The sequence below is a fragment of the Tachypleus tridentatus genome, chromosome 2, assembly GCF_004210375.1.
Source record: "Tachypleus tridentatus isolate NWPU-2018 chromosome 2, ASM421037v1, whole genome shotgun sequence".
Classification (NCBI taxonomy): domain Eukaryota; kingdom Metazoa; phylum Arthropoda; class Merostomata; order Xiphosura; family Limulidae; genus Tachypleus; species Tachypleus tridentatus.
The window spans coordinates 63,132,366-63,146,852 of record NC_134826.1 but is presented as its reverse complement, the minus strand read 5'-3'; the positions used below and the strand labels follow the sequence as shown (position 1 = coordinate 63,146,852).

Genomic DNA, 14,487 nt, shown 5'->3' with positions numbered 1-14,487 from the left:
CCCAGGAAAGTTTTGTTAATAAATATCTTGCATCCAAATTGTCAATGACAAAGTTGTAGATAACAATAAACGAAACATTTTAATCAAAGAACTACTGACCCGGCATGGCCAGGTGGTTAAGGTACTCGACTCGTAATCCGAGGGTCCTGAGTTTGAATTTCCGTCACACCAAACATGCTCGCCCTTTCAGCCGTGGGGACGTTATAAATTTACGATCAATCTCACTATTCGTTGGTAAAAGAGTATCCTAAGAGTTGGCGGTGGGTGGTGATGACTAGATGCGTTCCCTCTAGTCTTACATTGCTAAATTACAGATGGCTAGTGCAGATAGTCCTCGTGAAGCTTTGCGCGAAATCCAAAACAAACCAATCCAAGAACAGTGGCGACGCCACGTTTTCCACTCGGGAAGGACAGAATATTTAAGTGAGACACTAAATTCAAAAGCTGAAATTGATCTAAATGTTTAATAAAATAAATAGTCGTTAAAATAAATCAAATAAAATCTCATCTTGTTTATAAAAACTTTATATATGTTTTATCAGATGATACAAAACAATTTTATTACATATAACAGCTGAAGGACAATATGTGGGCAATATGTCTAAATTTTCAGGGGTATCGACCCTTTGGGCTACGCCTCTGGGAAATTACCAAAAACTGTTCTAAATAACAACAGTTATAGTGATATAGATAGATGACGTAAACGTCCTAACAGCTGCATTTAAAGTGCTGTTCTAATGAGATAGCTCCATCATGGCACAGCAGAATGTCTGCGGACTCACACCGCTAGAAACCGGAATTCAATACCCGTGGTGAGTAATTACACAGATAACCCAAGGTTTAGCTTGGTTAGTGAGTTCCAAACAAACTAATGAGATAAAGGCCAATATGTTAGTTTTATTGTCTTAAATATTGTCATCTTCGGTAATGTTTTGTTTTGGTCATGAGGAACCAGTTTAATGTAACAAACAAACACCACTAACATAAACTACATTCTTAAATTCATTCTACATCCGAAGAAAAACGAACACGTCTAATTTAAAGGATGTGAAACGTGATCAAAGAGAGAATATAAAGGAAATTTACATAATATTAAGCCTAAAGGTGTGATAATTAATTTGATTTATTGGCATCATTATGGCATCCTTCCCTGTACCAGTAGTCCTGTCATATAACCATTACTGAGTGATGATACTTTATCAGTTCTGGGCTTCTCAATTAATCACAATGAAATAAACCAGTTTTTGGTGTTTACATATTTAGTAAAGTTTTATGATAACCAGATGGTTATATATTTATTAAAGCTCAATACTGATCAGATGGTCACATATTTAGTAAAGCTTGATGCTGAATAGGTGAGTACATATTTAGTAAAGCTTGACACTGATCAGATGGTCACATATTTAGTAAAGCTCGATGCTGAATAGGTGAGTACATATTTAGTAAAGCTTGACACTGAGTAAGTGGTTATATATTTAGTAGAGCTCGATGCTGACTAGGTGGTTACACATTTAGTAAAACTCGATGCTGGGTAGTTGGGTACATATTTAATAAAGCTCAATAATCATTAGTCCCAGAATGGTAATGCTATTACAACACTAAACCTTTTTAAAACAGAAAGCAAGAGCGTTGAACCTCCATTACAAGGTTTTAACATACATTTATTACAACTAGAATGATTCTAATAACAACAAAAATGACAATTTTTAAATACAGCAAAATTTGAGACGCTCGTAGCATTTATTTTACTTTGTTTGGTTTAAATTACGCGCAAAGCTACGCGAAGGCTATTTGTGCTAGCCGTCTCTAATTTAACAATGTAAGACTAGAGGGAAGGCAGCTAGTCATCACCACCCACCTTCAACTCTTGGGCTACTCTTTTACAAACGAATACTGGGATTGACCGTAACATTATAATGTCCTCACGGCTGAAAGGGGAGCGCATGTTTAGTATGACGGGGATTCGAACTCGTGACCCTCAGATTACGAGTCTGGTGTCTTAATTACCTGGTCATGCTAGGCCTATCGTTGCATTTATACCTGTGACATCTGAATTTCACTGTACCTGCAGACTCTACTTAAACATGGCATTTATTCGCTGTGAATTCGTTTGTTGACTAGCCCGCTTTTATTGTTCGATAGATTAAACAACTGAGTTATATGACTGTGTGCTCTGAAAGAACGCTGCAGCAGAGTGTAGTCGAGATTTTCAGGGAGATCTGCTTGTTGTATGCTGTAGTTCGACTTAAGTTCTAGTTATGCTGTTTGTTCCACAGTATTGAATTTATCGCGATTGTTCTTGTTACGCGTGTACAGAAACTGTAAGTACTGTTGTAGGAAGGTCACGATAGGTGTGCTAAAGAAATATTTATGTATCAGTGTCACCGTAATCATGATTGGCGTAGAAAATATAATTCACGTGTACAACACGATTGTCTGTGTAATTTTACATTATTGCTTGTTTGAATATATCAGGTAGCCTTCTTTTAGGGACCATCTCTGCAATTGAGCTTGCAAGTGATTTTAAGTTAGGTTTGTGAAAGGTTTATTAGACATTAGAAAAAAAAATCATTTTCCTACAGTATGTACTTTAAAAAAAGGGGTTTAAAATTCCTCAGATATTTTTTACAAAATTATATACACGCTTATATATATTTAAACACACACACACACACACACATATATATATATATATATATATATATATACTTATATATTTGCTTTGTTTGAAGTTAAGCACAAAGTCACACAATGAGCTATATGTGCTTTATCCGCCATGGATACCATAGTAAGTCCACTGCAATACCATTGGGGTGGCATATATATTAAGTTTCCAAAGAAATTCCGGCTACTTGTGAAAGCAAGAGTTTGATTAAAAGGATACCTAATTTTATCAAGTTGTAATGCCTTAAGACTGACATACCTATATTAGGTAAAACATCCACGCGAATTTAGAAAGATATATAAAAATATTAAACAGCAATGAACTAGTTGTAAAAATCATTTAAAATAATTCGAAATGCTAGGTTTGATCTGACGTTTAATAAAGACATACTTTTAACATTCTTTATATTCCTTATTATTATAACAGTATAAAAGAGTCAGAAGATAGTAAAAAAAGCTCTACTGTCTACTATCTTTACACACGTATTTAAAATTCGTGACGTTTATTCTTGGGTTTACTTTTCAACCGGAGATTCCACCTGTTTTAATGTTAATCTACAGTAGATTAACACTGAAACAGCTGGAAACAGCCAATTCACGTGCACTTATGTCTACGCCGAAGTCACTTAACTAACATTGCGAGAATTACTTAATTAGCTTCCATGGTTAATCGATCACGGAATAATTCTCATTTTCATTCAACCCTTATGTACTGATTTTCGTCTTCCAAACGCGGATGTAACTTTGAACGTTGGTGTTCTTCAAATATTTGTTTTACTCTTATTTATATACCATATAATCTCCAAATTCCAAGGCCAGTCTATTGTAGTGGTCAGTGTGCTGGATAATAATTCATGTCTCTGCCTTAAAGCCTCGACTGGTAGTGTAGCCATTCAATTTCACGAATAGTATTAATAGATATATGAAAAATTGCTACCATGCTGTAAAGCCGGAATTCTGAGTTTTATCACGTATCTGGTTTGTTCGTTTAGAATTAAGCACAAAGCTACAATGGGCTATATATGCTCTGCCCACCACGGATATCGAAACCAGGATTTTGGCGGTGTGAGTCAGCAGACATGCCGTGATGCCATAGGGAGGCCACGTATCCAGAGTTCACTTTAACCGTTTTGGATGTTTTTGTATGAATGCTAAATGAAGTTGCTTTGTTTTATTTTTCTTTTATATTTTTCCCGCATCTGTGAAACAAACAAACAAAAAAGTTTCCGACCTGGTAAGTATAAATTCATCAATGGTATCGATATTGTAAGAAAATATATATATATATTTACTTTTGGAATTTTATCTACAAGACAATGGCACTAAACTGCGAAATTAGAAAAACAAATTGTAAAAAAGAAACGCTAGAAGTGGATTAGAATGTTCTGTTTTGTGTTTTGCGGCTAGAATTTTGACAAGTGAAAAGGTACGAAGGATAGAGCTAGCCTTTTTGTTAACTAAATTTTTTTCGTTATTTGACTGGATTATTTTGAAATACTTGTTAGCTTTCTGGATCCATTTCGAAAAACAGGTTTGCCTGTTGAATGCACTTTGAGAAACTGCTTGCTCCTCTAGGTTCATTTTTAGAAACTGGTTACTCTGCTGGATTCATTTTGAGAAAGTGGTTAACTTCATGGATACATTTCCCTCTTTTATGTTTTTTACGGCAAGCAAAACGACCACGATTTCAAAGAACAGTATAATCAGACAAATTTTGTTGTAACATAACAGATAGTGAAAACATTGAGATAAAAAATAGGTTTTAAAGTTATAAACATTTTTAATGATTGCAGAAAGAACCTGAATAATGAAAGAAACTTAATTTCTATACGTGCTTTCTATATTAAACAATTATAGCCCACGTGTTATGTATTTGTAATTACAATAACGCAAGATGGAGCGTATGCGCTGATTGAGGGTACGTAAAATATTCAATTTATAGAAATAAAAGTTACCGTTATATCAAACTACTTGTTGTAACATTGTTGACTGTAGTGTATACCACCCAGTGGGAAAATATAGCGAACAAACAATGCACAGAAGACATGTCAACAGAATTTGCTCCAGCAGTCATACGAATTATGTCATGGAAGGGGATTTCGGCACCTTGCAATTTATTAAGACACTTTCCAGAATAAAGTTGTGATTGCGTGCCAATTTTCATCAAGGTTGGACTTCATTCTTGGAGTTCTCCATCTTTATTTCTGGTATCTTCCTCTACATATGTACAAGGCCTTGAAGACCCGATGAAGAATAGTTTCAATTAGGTGATTAACGGATAAAAAGTTTTCCCTATATCGCATTTTTTTGCAGATTTTGGACATATTACAGAAATCAAAATTTTGGTTCCAACATTACAAAAAAGAGAAAAAAATTATAACAACTTCTTTTTTTTCATATAGCTTAGCACCTTTCAATAACCATACATACTATAGTTGTTAAGGTTTGCTTGAATTTTTGAAACAACCTATAAACTCCAAATAATTCTGTTAACAAAAAGAAATTGACGTAAACGCGTTTCTCAATTGTTAAATGAATCAGGCCTGGCATGGCCAGGTAATTAATGCACTCAACTCGTAACATGAGGGTTGCGGGTTCGAATCCCCGTCACACCAAACATACTCACCCTTCCAGCCACGGGGGTGTTATAATGTAACGGTCAATCGCACTATTCGTTGGTAAAAGAGTAGCCCAAGAGCTGGCGGTGGGAGGTGATGGCTAGCTGCCTTTCCTCTAGTGTTACACTGCAAAATTAGGGATGGCTAGTGCAGATAACCCTCGTGTAGCTTTGTGCGAAATTCACAACAAAATTATGTTTGATACAGATCATAAAATAGTATGTAAAAATATATATTCGAAATTTGTATAATTAACTCAAAACACTGAGAAACAAAATTGAAATTTAGAAATAATCTCGGATAGTGAGACGTCAAACTGACTATTTCAAGATAGACAAAAGTGTACATTCTGAATAGTTTAATAAAACAACACAAGTGTATTTTCTGTTCTAATTTAGTTATAGATTAATATTCGAATCCCAAAGATTCTAGTTAAACATTTTATATTAGACGTGGATGATATTGACACTTGGTGAACTTCAAACAACGTAAGCTTCATTTTGGTGGTGTGGGGTGCTCTTTTAAAATAACAAAGTTAGGGTATACATGATTTTATTCAAACTGACTAGGTGCCACAAGGTGATTACATCCTACAGAAGAGATTTCTCTAAGGATGGGTTACCGAATATTTTATCAATTGACACCAAATTGAAGTTCGGTAACTTAGATTAACTTGAAAGGTATTAAGAAAATATTGTGTTCACTGTATGAAGTTTACTGCGATGCCAGGTGTTAATTCAATTAAGGCTTATTCCATAAACGCTATTCGATTCCCCGTAGGCCTATCTCGTAAAGTTACAAATTCTTGAAGTAAAATGTTTAGCTCCTTTGTTTCTCTTCGTGGTGCTTGATTATTCGCTCGTGTTTATAAATTATTCTAGTTCATGTTATAGGGAATTTTACTTTGTTCGTATTGAAAATCATTTAAGGTAACTCTTAGCCTAATTGGTTTAATATTAATACTGACAACCTTTCGATTACCTCTAAACCTATATAACAAAATCACAAATTTTAAAATAAAATATATATACGCATATTTTCCTTTCAAATATTGTACCTTTTGCACTTTTCTGATAAATGACCAGACTTCGCATGGCCTGAGGGTTAAGGTAGCTCACGGGTTTGAAACCATCACCAAACATCCTCGACCTTTCAACTACGAGACGTTATAATGTGACGGTCAACCCCATTATTCGTTAATAAAGAGTAGTTCAAAAGTTAACGCTGGTGCTGGGGTGTCTAGCTGCCTTTCTTCTACTATATTACTTCAAGAATAAATACGAAACGCCCTCGAGTTACTTTTACGCAAAATTAAACAGTTTTTTATTATTATTTCGCGCTAAGTTACACGTGGGCCATCTGCGCTAGCCGTTTCTAGCTTAGTAGAATAAGACTTGAGGGAAGGCAGCCCTTCATCACTAACTCTTGAGCTACTCTTTTACCAAAGAATAGTGAAAGTATCGTAATATTATAACCCCCCTCCCAACGGCTGAGAAGACAAATATGTTTAGTGTGACGGGGATTCGAACTTACTAACATCATACTGCAACGTCAAATGCCTTAACCACTTGACCATGCCTGGTCGCGAAATTCAAAACACAATATGGATTATTTCAAATTATTTTAGTTAACTAGCTGCCTTTCATCTGGTCTACCATTTTAAAAACAGGTTCGACTAGATCAGGTAGTCGTGTAGTAGTTTAAGAGATAATTCTACAAAGAATGAAAGGTTGTGCCTAGAGGTGTAATATTTAAATATGTGAGCTCAGAAGCGATCTACATTTGGTTGAAATGAAGCTTTTATTCGTATCTATATTAACACAGGTAGCTAATATTTGGTAGTAGCCGAGCTCATCTGGTCAATTTGAGTAAAATGTTGGATGTCCTATCCAGAAATTCAATAATTATTTTATTAAAGCTCTAATTAAATCAAATTCAGTGAAGATTTTGGTTGCTTCTAAGCCATCAGAGTAAAACCACTTTTTGAAGGTATTAGTGCTATAATAACAAGTTTTTGAAGAGATTGGAATTCATTGTTATTTGTCTGAATAATTATCAGTAGACATTCTATTCGTGGCTCGGCATAGCTAGGTAGTTAAGGCACTCGACTCGTAATCTGAGGGTGGCAGGTTCGAATCCCCCTCACACCAAACATGCCAGCCCTTTCAGCCGTAGGGGCGTTGTAAAGTTACAGTCAATCCCACTATTCATTGGTAAAAGAGTAGCCCAAGGATTGGCGATGGGTGGTGATGACTAGCTGCCTTCCCTCTAGTCTTACACTGCTAAATTAGGGACGACTAGCGCAGATAGCCCTTGTGTAACTTTGCGCGAAATTCAAATCAAATCTAATCATTGTATTCTTTTTATCTCAAGTATTATTTAATTGTATGCAACGACACAACCTATCTTATAATGAGGAGATCCGGTCTCAAGCGGCTCATTAAAAGGTCCGAGAGTTTATAATCCTAAAATAATGAGTTTTCAATACCTCCAGTGAGTGCGCTTAGCAACAACAACAATATAAATGAGGCGATTCAAATTCATGATAATATTGTGCACATTTGTTTTTCTCCGAGTGTCTACGGTACGGTTATGTCCAAGAGGTCACTGAATTCATTCCACTGAAAAACAAAATCACCTATGCAATTTCATTAAAAACTTGTAACATCCAGTTCTTGGTCTTTGTGAAGGAAGTTATTGTCGTGCATTCCTATATAACCTCATGTTTGAAAAAAGACTTAAAAATAGTATTCTGTGTTAGGTTAACAACACAGAGAGTTTTCATTATACAGGTTTCTTATCAGCTGGAAGTTTTGCTTGCTTTGGGGACCTTAAGTTCCAATTATCTTAGCTATTCGGCTCTGAAAATTGTACGATTTGATACGTTCGGTGGTACACGTCAACATTTTAAACAAACTCATTTCTCTGTGATTTCGTTTCAATCGAAGTGGAATTACTTTAAGAGGTGAGTTCTATTAGTTTTAAAGAAACAAAATAGTTTTTTTTCGACCATTCTAGTACAAAACTAATGTAAGATTCTCATCACTTATATTACATTGGTAAAAACAGAATATTGTAAAAATACTGTCTTTACTGAAAAATGGGCGACATTGTCTCTCTAGTAAATCGATTTTCCTGTCTTTACTGGAAAATGGGCGACATTGACTCTCTAGTAAACCGAGTATCCTGTCTTTACTGGAAAATGGGCGACATAGTCTCTTTAGTGTACCGAGTATCCTGTCTGTACTGGAAAATTGGCGACATTGTCTCTCAAGTAAACCGGTTGAGAATCTTCATTTTATTTTAGATTAAACTGATTGGATAGTGATTCATTCACTTTATGCGTACATGGGCTGAAAGTCAGAGCTGAGAACCCAGAGATCCAGGTATAGGCAGTCACCAGTTTTGAACTATTGACCAGGAAGAAAAGCAGTCAGTCAATATCCCAAGCCCATTTAAGGCTTCTTTGAAATGCATAAATTGTTATTGTGTAGTGCATACTACAGCTGAAAATGAAGAACTTTTTCAGCGTTATCACATCTCAAGCTTCAGGCCCGTTGACTCGCCTACCAATACGTTAAAATCTTGGCCACGCCTGGCCCATTTAATTTAGTACAGCTACCATTTAAATTGACGGACATATACATATGTATATAAGTCAAAATATGCGAAGATGATAAAATAAAGAAAAAATCAGACTTTTAAAGGAAAAATCACTTTAAAAACTGTGCTGTTGATTTATGTAGTAGGTGACGTTTCGAGCCAGAAACAAGCCTGAGCTGTGAAAACCATGTCTAGAACTAAATTGTATTTTATTATAGAGTATCTGATTTTAAATACAGTATGAACGCAGTGATAGCTTTGTTAGTTAACCCAACTCAGCGTTTCATTCAGTGATGTCAGGTTGCCTAAATATACACGTACATGTGCGTGTGTGTGCACAAAGGTTTACGTAACTCTATTTACATAGAACGAGGTACCAGTCACGGCACGTAGTAATAATGCTTCCCAAAATACTACAATATAGAAAGGCAAACTGAACTGATTTTCTTTATATATATATGTTTCTATACCTCGTCCCTTTTAATCTAGTTGTATTTTAAATGAATCAAAGTAACATCAGCAGTCAATAATAACTACCGGGAGATTAAAACAGCACTTAGCAACTTAAACATGCACTCATACAAATACAAACATACCCATGGATATAAATTATGCGGCTTATAATTAATTACTCGATCCACACCCGATGATATTTTATGTTAAATTTTAATTATGTGAAACAATTAGTACTGTATAGATTACGGTAACAAATGCGCATGACAAAAGAATGCCTTGTGTAACTTCCTTCTCCTGTTAAACGCTCTATCATATTTTCTAGTTATGAGAAACCAAGATGACCGACATTATCTCGGAAATAAGCTTAATCAAAAACTAAATAAGTACTAACTGAGTACACTGTTAACGGTATCTGATAATAAAGAACTTCTGATTGAGTACACTGTCAACAGTATCAGATAATAAAGAATTCCTGATCGGGTACACTGTCAATAGTATCTGATAATAAAGAATTTCTGATTGAGTACACTGTCAACAGTATCAGATAATAAAGAATTCCTGATCGGGTACACTGTCAATAGTATCTGATAATAAAGAATTTCTGATCGAGTACACTTTTCACAGTATCTGAAAATAAAGAATTATTGATTGAAGTACACTGTTAACAGTATCTGATAAGAAAGAATTATTGATTAAGTACATTTCAACAGTATCAGAAACTACTGAGTGAATACACTGTTAACAATAATTATCGCGCTGCTTGAATAGCTGGAAATGTTGACTAAGATAATGCGCTCATTTTTAGAAGTGACTTTTTTTTTTTAAGCGTATAAATACGTGGTTGATTCTTCGATTGGTTTTAACTTGCATGAAGACAGAAAAGAAAGTCGCCTTTAATGTCAATTCAGCCTAATTTACCAATCTTGTCACTCATCTTCATTTAGGCCCCCTGCGCGCGACTGGTAATATGAGGATCGCGGGTTCGAATCTTTGTCTCATTAAACATGCTGCCCTTTCAGCCGTGGGGGCGTTATAATGGGACGGTCAATCCCATTATTTGTTGGTAAAAGAATTAGCGGTGAGTGGTGATGAATAGCTGCTTTTCATCTAGTCATATAGTGGTAAATTACGGGTGAGTAGTGTATAAAGCACTAGTATATCTTTGCGCAATATTAAAATACAAACAAACATATTTTAAGAAATTATTTATTCCAGTCATCCCAACGTCAACGAACGTTCAGGACCATTACCCTAATCTTTATATTTGTTTAGTACATATTCTTCCAGACTCATACAGTAAAAAGTTGTTCAGAATGAGACTATAGGCCTTAACCACGGAGAAAAAGGATCCCATATTTTAAAAATCGTACGTTAATACGTTAAAATGACGTGTTTGTTGAAGTGTCCAAAATAGCTTCACTTAGTTATTTTTTTGAGCAATTGTCCAACCCGCAGTAATTTATTGGATATTTACTTTATGTGCCTATATTTTAAAAAAAAATTACGTTATTAGATTTAAAACGATGTATTGTCGACGTGTCCAAAATATCTTCAGTTGATTTTTTTAGACAATTATCTAACCTGTAAGGACGTGTTGGGCATTCACATTATTCAATTTCTGTTGCAAATGAAACGATAGAAACTACATGAATTAGAATTATTAATTTCAATCTGAGAGCGGAAGCGGTCAGTCAGCAGTTCGTTTTCGTTGTCATGAGATTGATTGTCACTTTTATGAGGTACCCCGAATTACGAATGGAGAGCGTGTCCAGCGGCATCAGTTCTTGAACCTTGGATCATTTGATTTACATATAACCATTAGAATGCACTTGGAATGGGCGATTCTTTTGGTGCGTGCCAGAAAGACAGAGACATCCATTGGCATCACGTCTCGAACCCTGGATCATTCTATGCACAGCTAACCATTAGAATACACTTGGAATGGGTGGTTCTATTGGTACATGCCTGACAAATATAGATACTTATCTCGATAAGAAACGTTTTAAGTATCTTATTTCCTTAGTCAGTTCTAAATGAACATTTGTGTATGATGTAGATACACAAAGCACAAAAATGTATAAACCTTGATGACGTATTTCATATAGATATTCTGATTAGTAGATTCATACATCTATATTTCATATAGATATTCTGATTTGTAGATTCATACTTCTTTGCTTATGTTTTTCTACAGTAGGTAGATTTTGAGTAGCTAATTCACTTTTTATTACCAACAACTGTAAAATAAAGAAAAAGTTGTCAAAATATGAGATTAGGTGTTAAATTAACTAAAACAAAATTGAGAATGTAATACAAAGGTATAGGCACTGAATATTGTGTTAGTTCAATTAATTTGATCACGAATGATAATATCCAGTTTTTTAGGTATCATTAATTGTCAGTTTCAGGTGTTTATTGGTATTTATTTTACGTAAATGAAACAAATAAGGAAAGACGTTGGCATTAGTAATTGTTAATGTGAAATTATTGCTTTGTTTATGTAAGCAGAACCGGCCCTTGGCAAAACTGTAGTGTCTGCGCTAACTTTGTATTCGGCGCCACTGCCCCTGAAAAATGCACAATAATTGCTACTTGTATTGTCGATTTAAGCGTCCCTTATGTATAAATGAAAGATATAGTCATATTACTTGCGTGAAAACCTTAATTCACCTCCTTTATGATCGTTGTATGTATTATGATGAACTTTTCATTTCACATGTAGTGTTGTTATTTTTTTATTGTAAGATTTGGAGGCCGAGCGAGGTCGGTCTAGTGATTACTGTGATTGACTGTAGATTTGAACATCTATGGTTCACATCCTGTTATCGCCAAAGTTACGCTTTGTACCTTTGGCCTTTGAATGTATTTGATCATAGAATCCAAGATATGGCGGTAGTTTCTATTAATCTACTGGGCCCGGCATGGCCAGGTGGGTTAATGCATTCGACTCGTAATCTGAAGGTCGCGGGTTCAAATCTCCGTCACATCAAACATGTTCGCTCTTTCAGCCGTGAGGGCGTTATAATGTTACGGCCAATCCCACTATTCGTTGGTAAAAGAGTAGCCAAAGAGTTGGCGGTAGGTGGTGATGACTAGCTGGGTTCCCTCTGGTCTTACACCGCTAAATTAGGGACAGATAGCGCAGATAACCCTTGTGTAGCTTTGCACGAAATTCAAAACAAGCAAACAATTAATCTACTGGTTCCCTTGTAGTTTATAAATTCAACACTAGGGATGACTAGCACAGATAGTCTTTGTGTTTCTTTGTACATGTATAAGAAACATACAATTGTAACTATTAAAGTAGAAGATTTAAAGAAGGCTGATACTTGAATCAACTGAGCAGTTGCTTCTAATTCGTCTCTTAAAACCTGCAATTATGGTATAGAAATGGAGATATTTTTACAAGAGTAAATGAAAATATATTTCTAACTGTGGGTCTATTGGCTATATAGGACGTGCTCAGCGATAAACACCCTTGTGTAAATTAATAGAAACAAATGGTCATTTTATAATATTTTCAGCATGGCGGTCGGTGTAGGCTCACTGGATCCGCTGATTTCCTTTAATAGTCATTTTTTTCACACAGACGGTATCATTAGCTGTATTTTGCAGTACGGTCGATCTATTTTTAGGATATATGACGAAATCTTGAGGAATATTACGTCATTCGAAATTGCGTTAGAAAGGCAAGGAGACCAGTCAGAAAACAACTTCTTACCAACTCAATGAAGAAAAAACGGTATCAATGGGGTCTGAAATACAAGAACTCAACGCAAGAACAATGGAAGAAGATGTTATTCAGTGACGAGACTAATTTCTTCGTATAGGGTCAAAGAAGTCAGCATGTTTACAGATCTTCAGGTGAGAAACTTCGAGAATCTCATATCAATCAGTTCGTAAAACATCCCTTGAAGAAGATGTTTTGGGGCTTTTTCAGCTACTATGGCGTCGGAGACTTACATACCGTAGAAGGTATGATGCGAGGACCACAGTACATCGAAGTTTTGCAGAGAAGAGTCGTTCCAGATTTGAAAAAGAGATTTCCAGATGGATCTGGCATTTTCAGCAAGATCTGGCTCCGTGCCACACATCGAAACTTGTGAAGAATTTTATGACTACAACGCGAATAAAGGTGCTGGACTGGCCTGGAAACTCTCCGAACTTAAATCCTATTGAAAATCTTTGGGCGATTTGTAAAGAAAGACTTCGGGGAAAAGTCTGTACTACGAAAGATAAGTTAATTGAGGCCATAATTGAAGTGTGGTACCACGATCCAAAAATTAGTAAAGATTGCAGTCAACTCGTGGACTCAATGCCAAAGCCGATTAATGATCTTCTGAAAGATAAAGGCGGTCATATCATGTATTAATTTGTGATCAATTTTTGGATTATCAGAAATAAAACGCAAAACATTGAAAAAAATCGTAATTTTCCGTCCTGTTTCAATTAATTTGCACAAGGGTGTAACTTTACATTTATCATATAAGACTTGCTCTTACAAAAGTATAAACCCTTAAGTCTATATTTCACATAGACTTTCTAATGTATGTATTCGAACTTCTTTTTTTATGTTTTTGTCTACATTTTAGGCACACTTTTACTATGGTATAAACACTGCCCTCACTTTATCGAGTTCCAATGTTTTCAAAATTAGTTTCTATGGAAAAAACAAACAAACAAACAACACAAAACATGAAGTTTGCTTCTATTTTTCTTTTTGCTTGCACAGAAACTAAGGATATTATTCGAAGTATGTGTTTTATGATATAGTTAAAATACCGAGAAAAATTTACACCGAAGTTTTTTTTGCTTTTGTTCAACAGCTGTCCTAAGCCTAAAACTTCTTGACCTCTACATCCCTTCCGTTGTAAGACTAGCCAGTCCAGTATGGTTGTACTGCGGATATGACCTGGAGGGAGACGATCTTTACTCTGTGAAGTGGTATAAAAACCACGTGGAATTCTATAGATATCTTCCAAGTGACAACCCTCCAGGGCAGAAATATGATTTAGTCGGAGTTCATGTTGACGTAAGTGACTCGTGGTGCTACAACTTACGTAACTGTTTCCGGATATTTCAGTGACATCTAGTACTGTGACGAAGTCCTTACGGTATAGAGAAACCTTCAGGGGATTTTAGTAAC

At 35.4% G+C, this 14,487-nt stretch overlaps 1 protein-coding gene across 3 annotated transcripts in view; it reads left to right on the top strand.

Annotated features, from left to right (window-relative positions):
* The window catches only part of LOC143243979 (kin of IRRE-like protein 3), a 52,586-nt gene that overhangs the window by 11,865 nt on the left and 26,234 nt on the right, over positions 1 to 14,487 (top strand). For all 3 annotated transcript variants that reach the window (XM_076487889.1, XM_076487888.1, XM_076487887.1), the window contains exon 2: positions 14,168 to 14,373. In XM_076487889.1, coding sequence (XP_076344004.1) covers positions 14,168 to 14,373 — 206 coding nt within the window. The remainder of the gene's footprint in view (positions 1 to 14,167; positions 14,374 to 14,487) is intronic.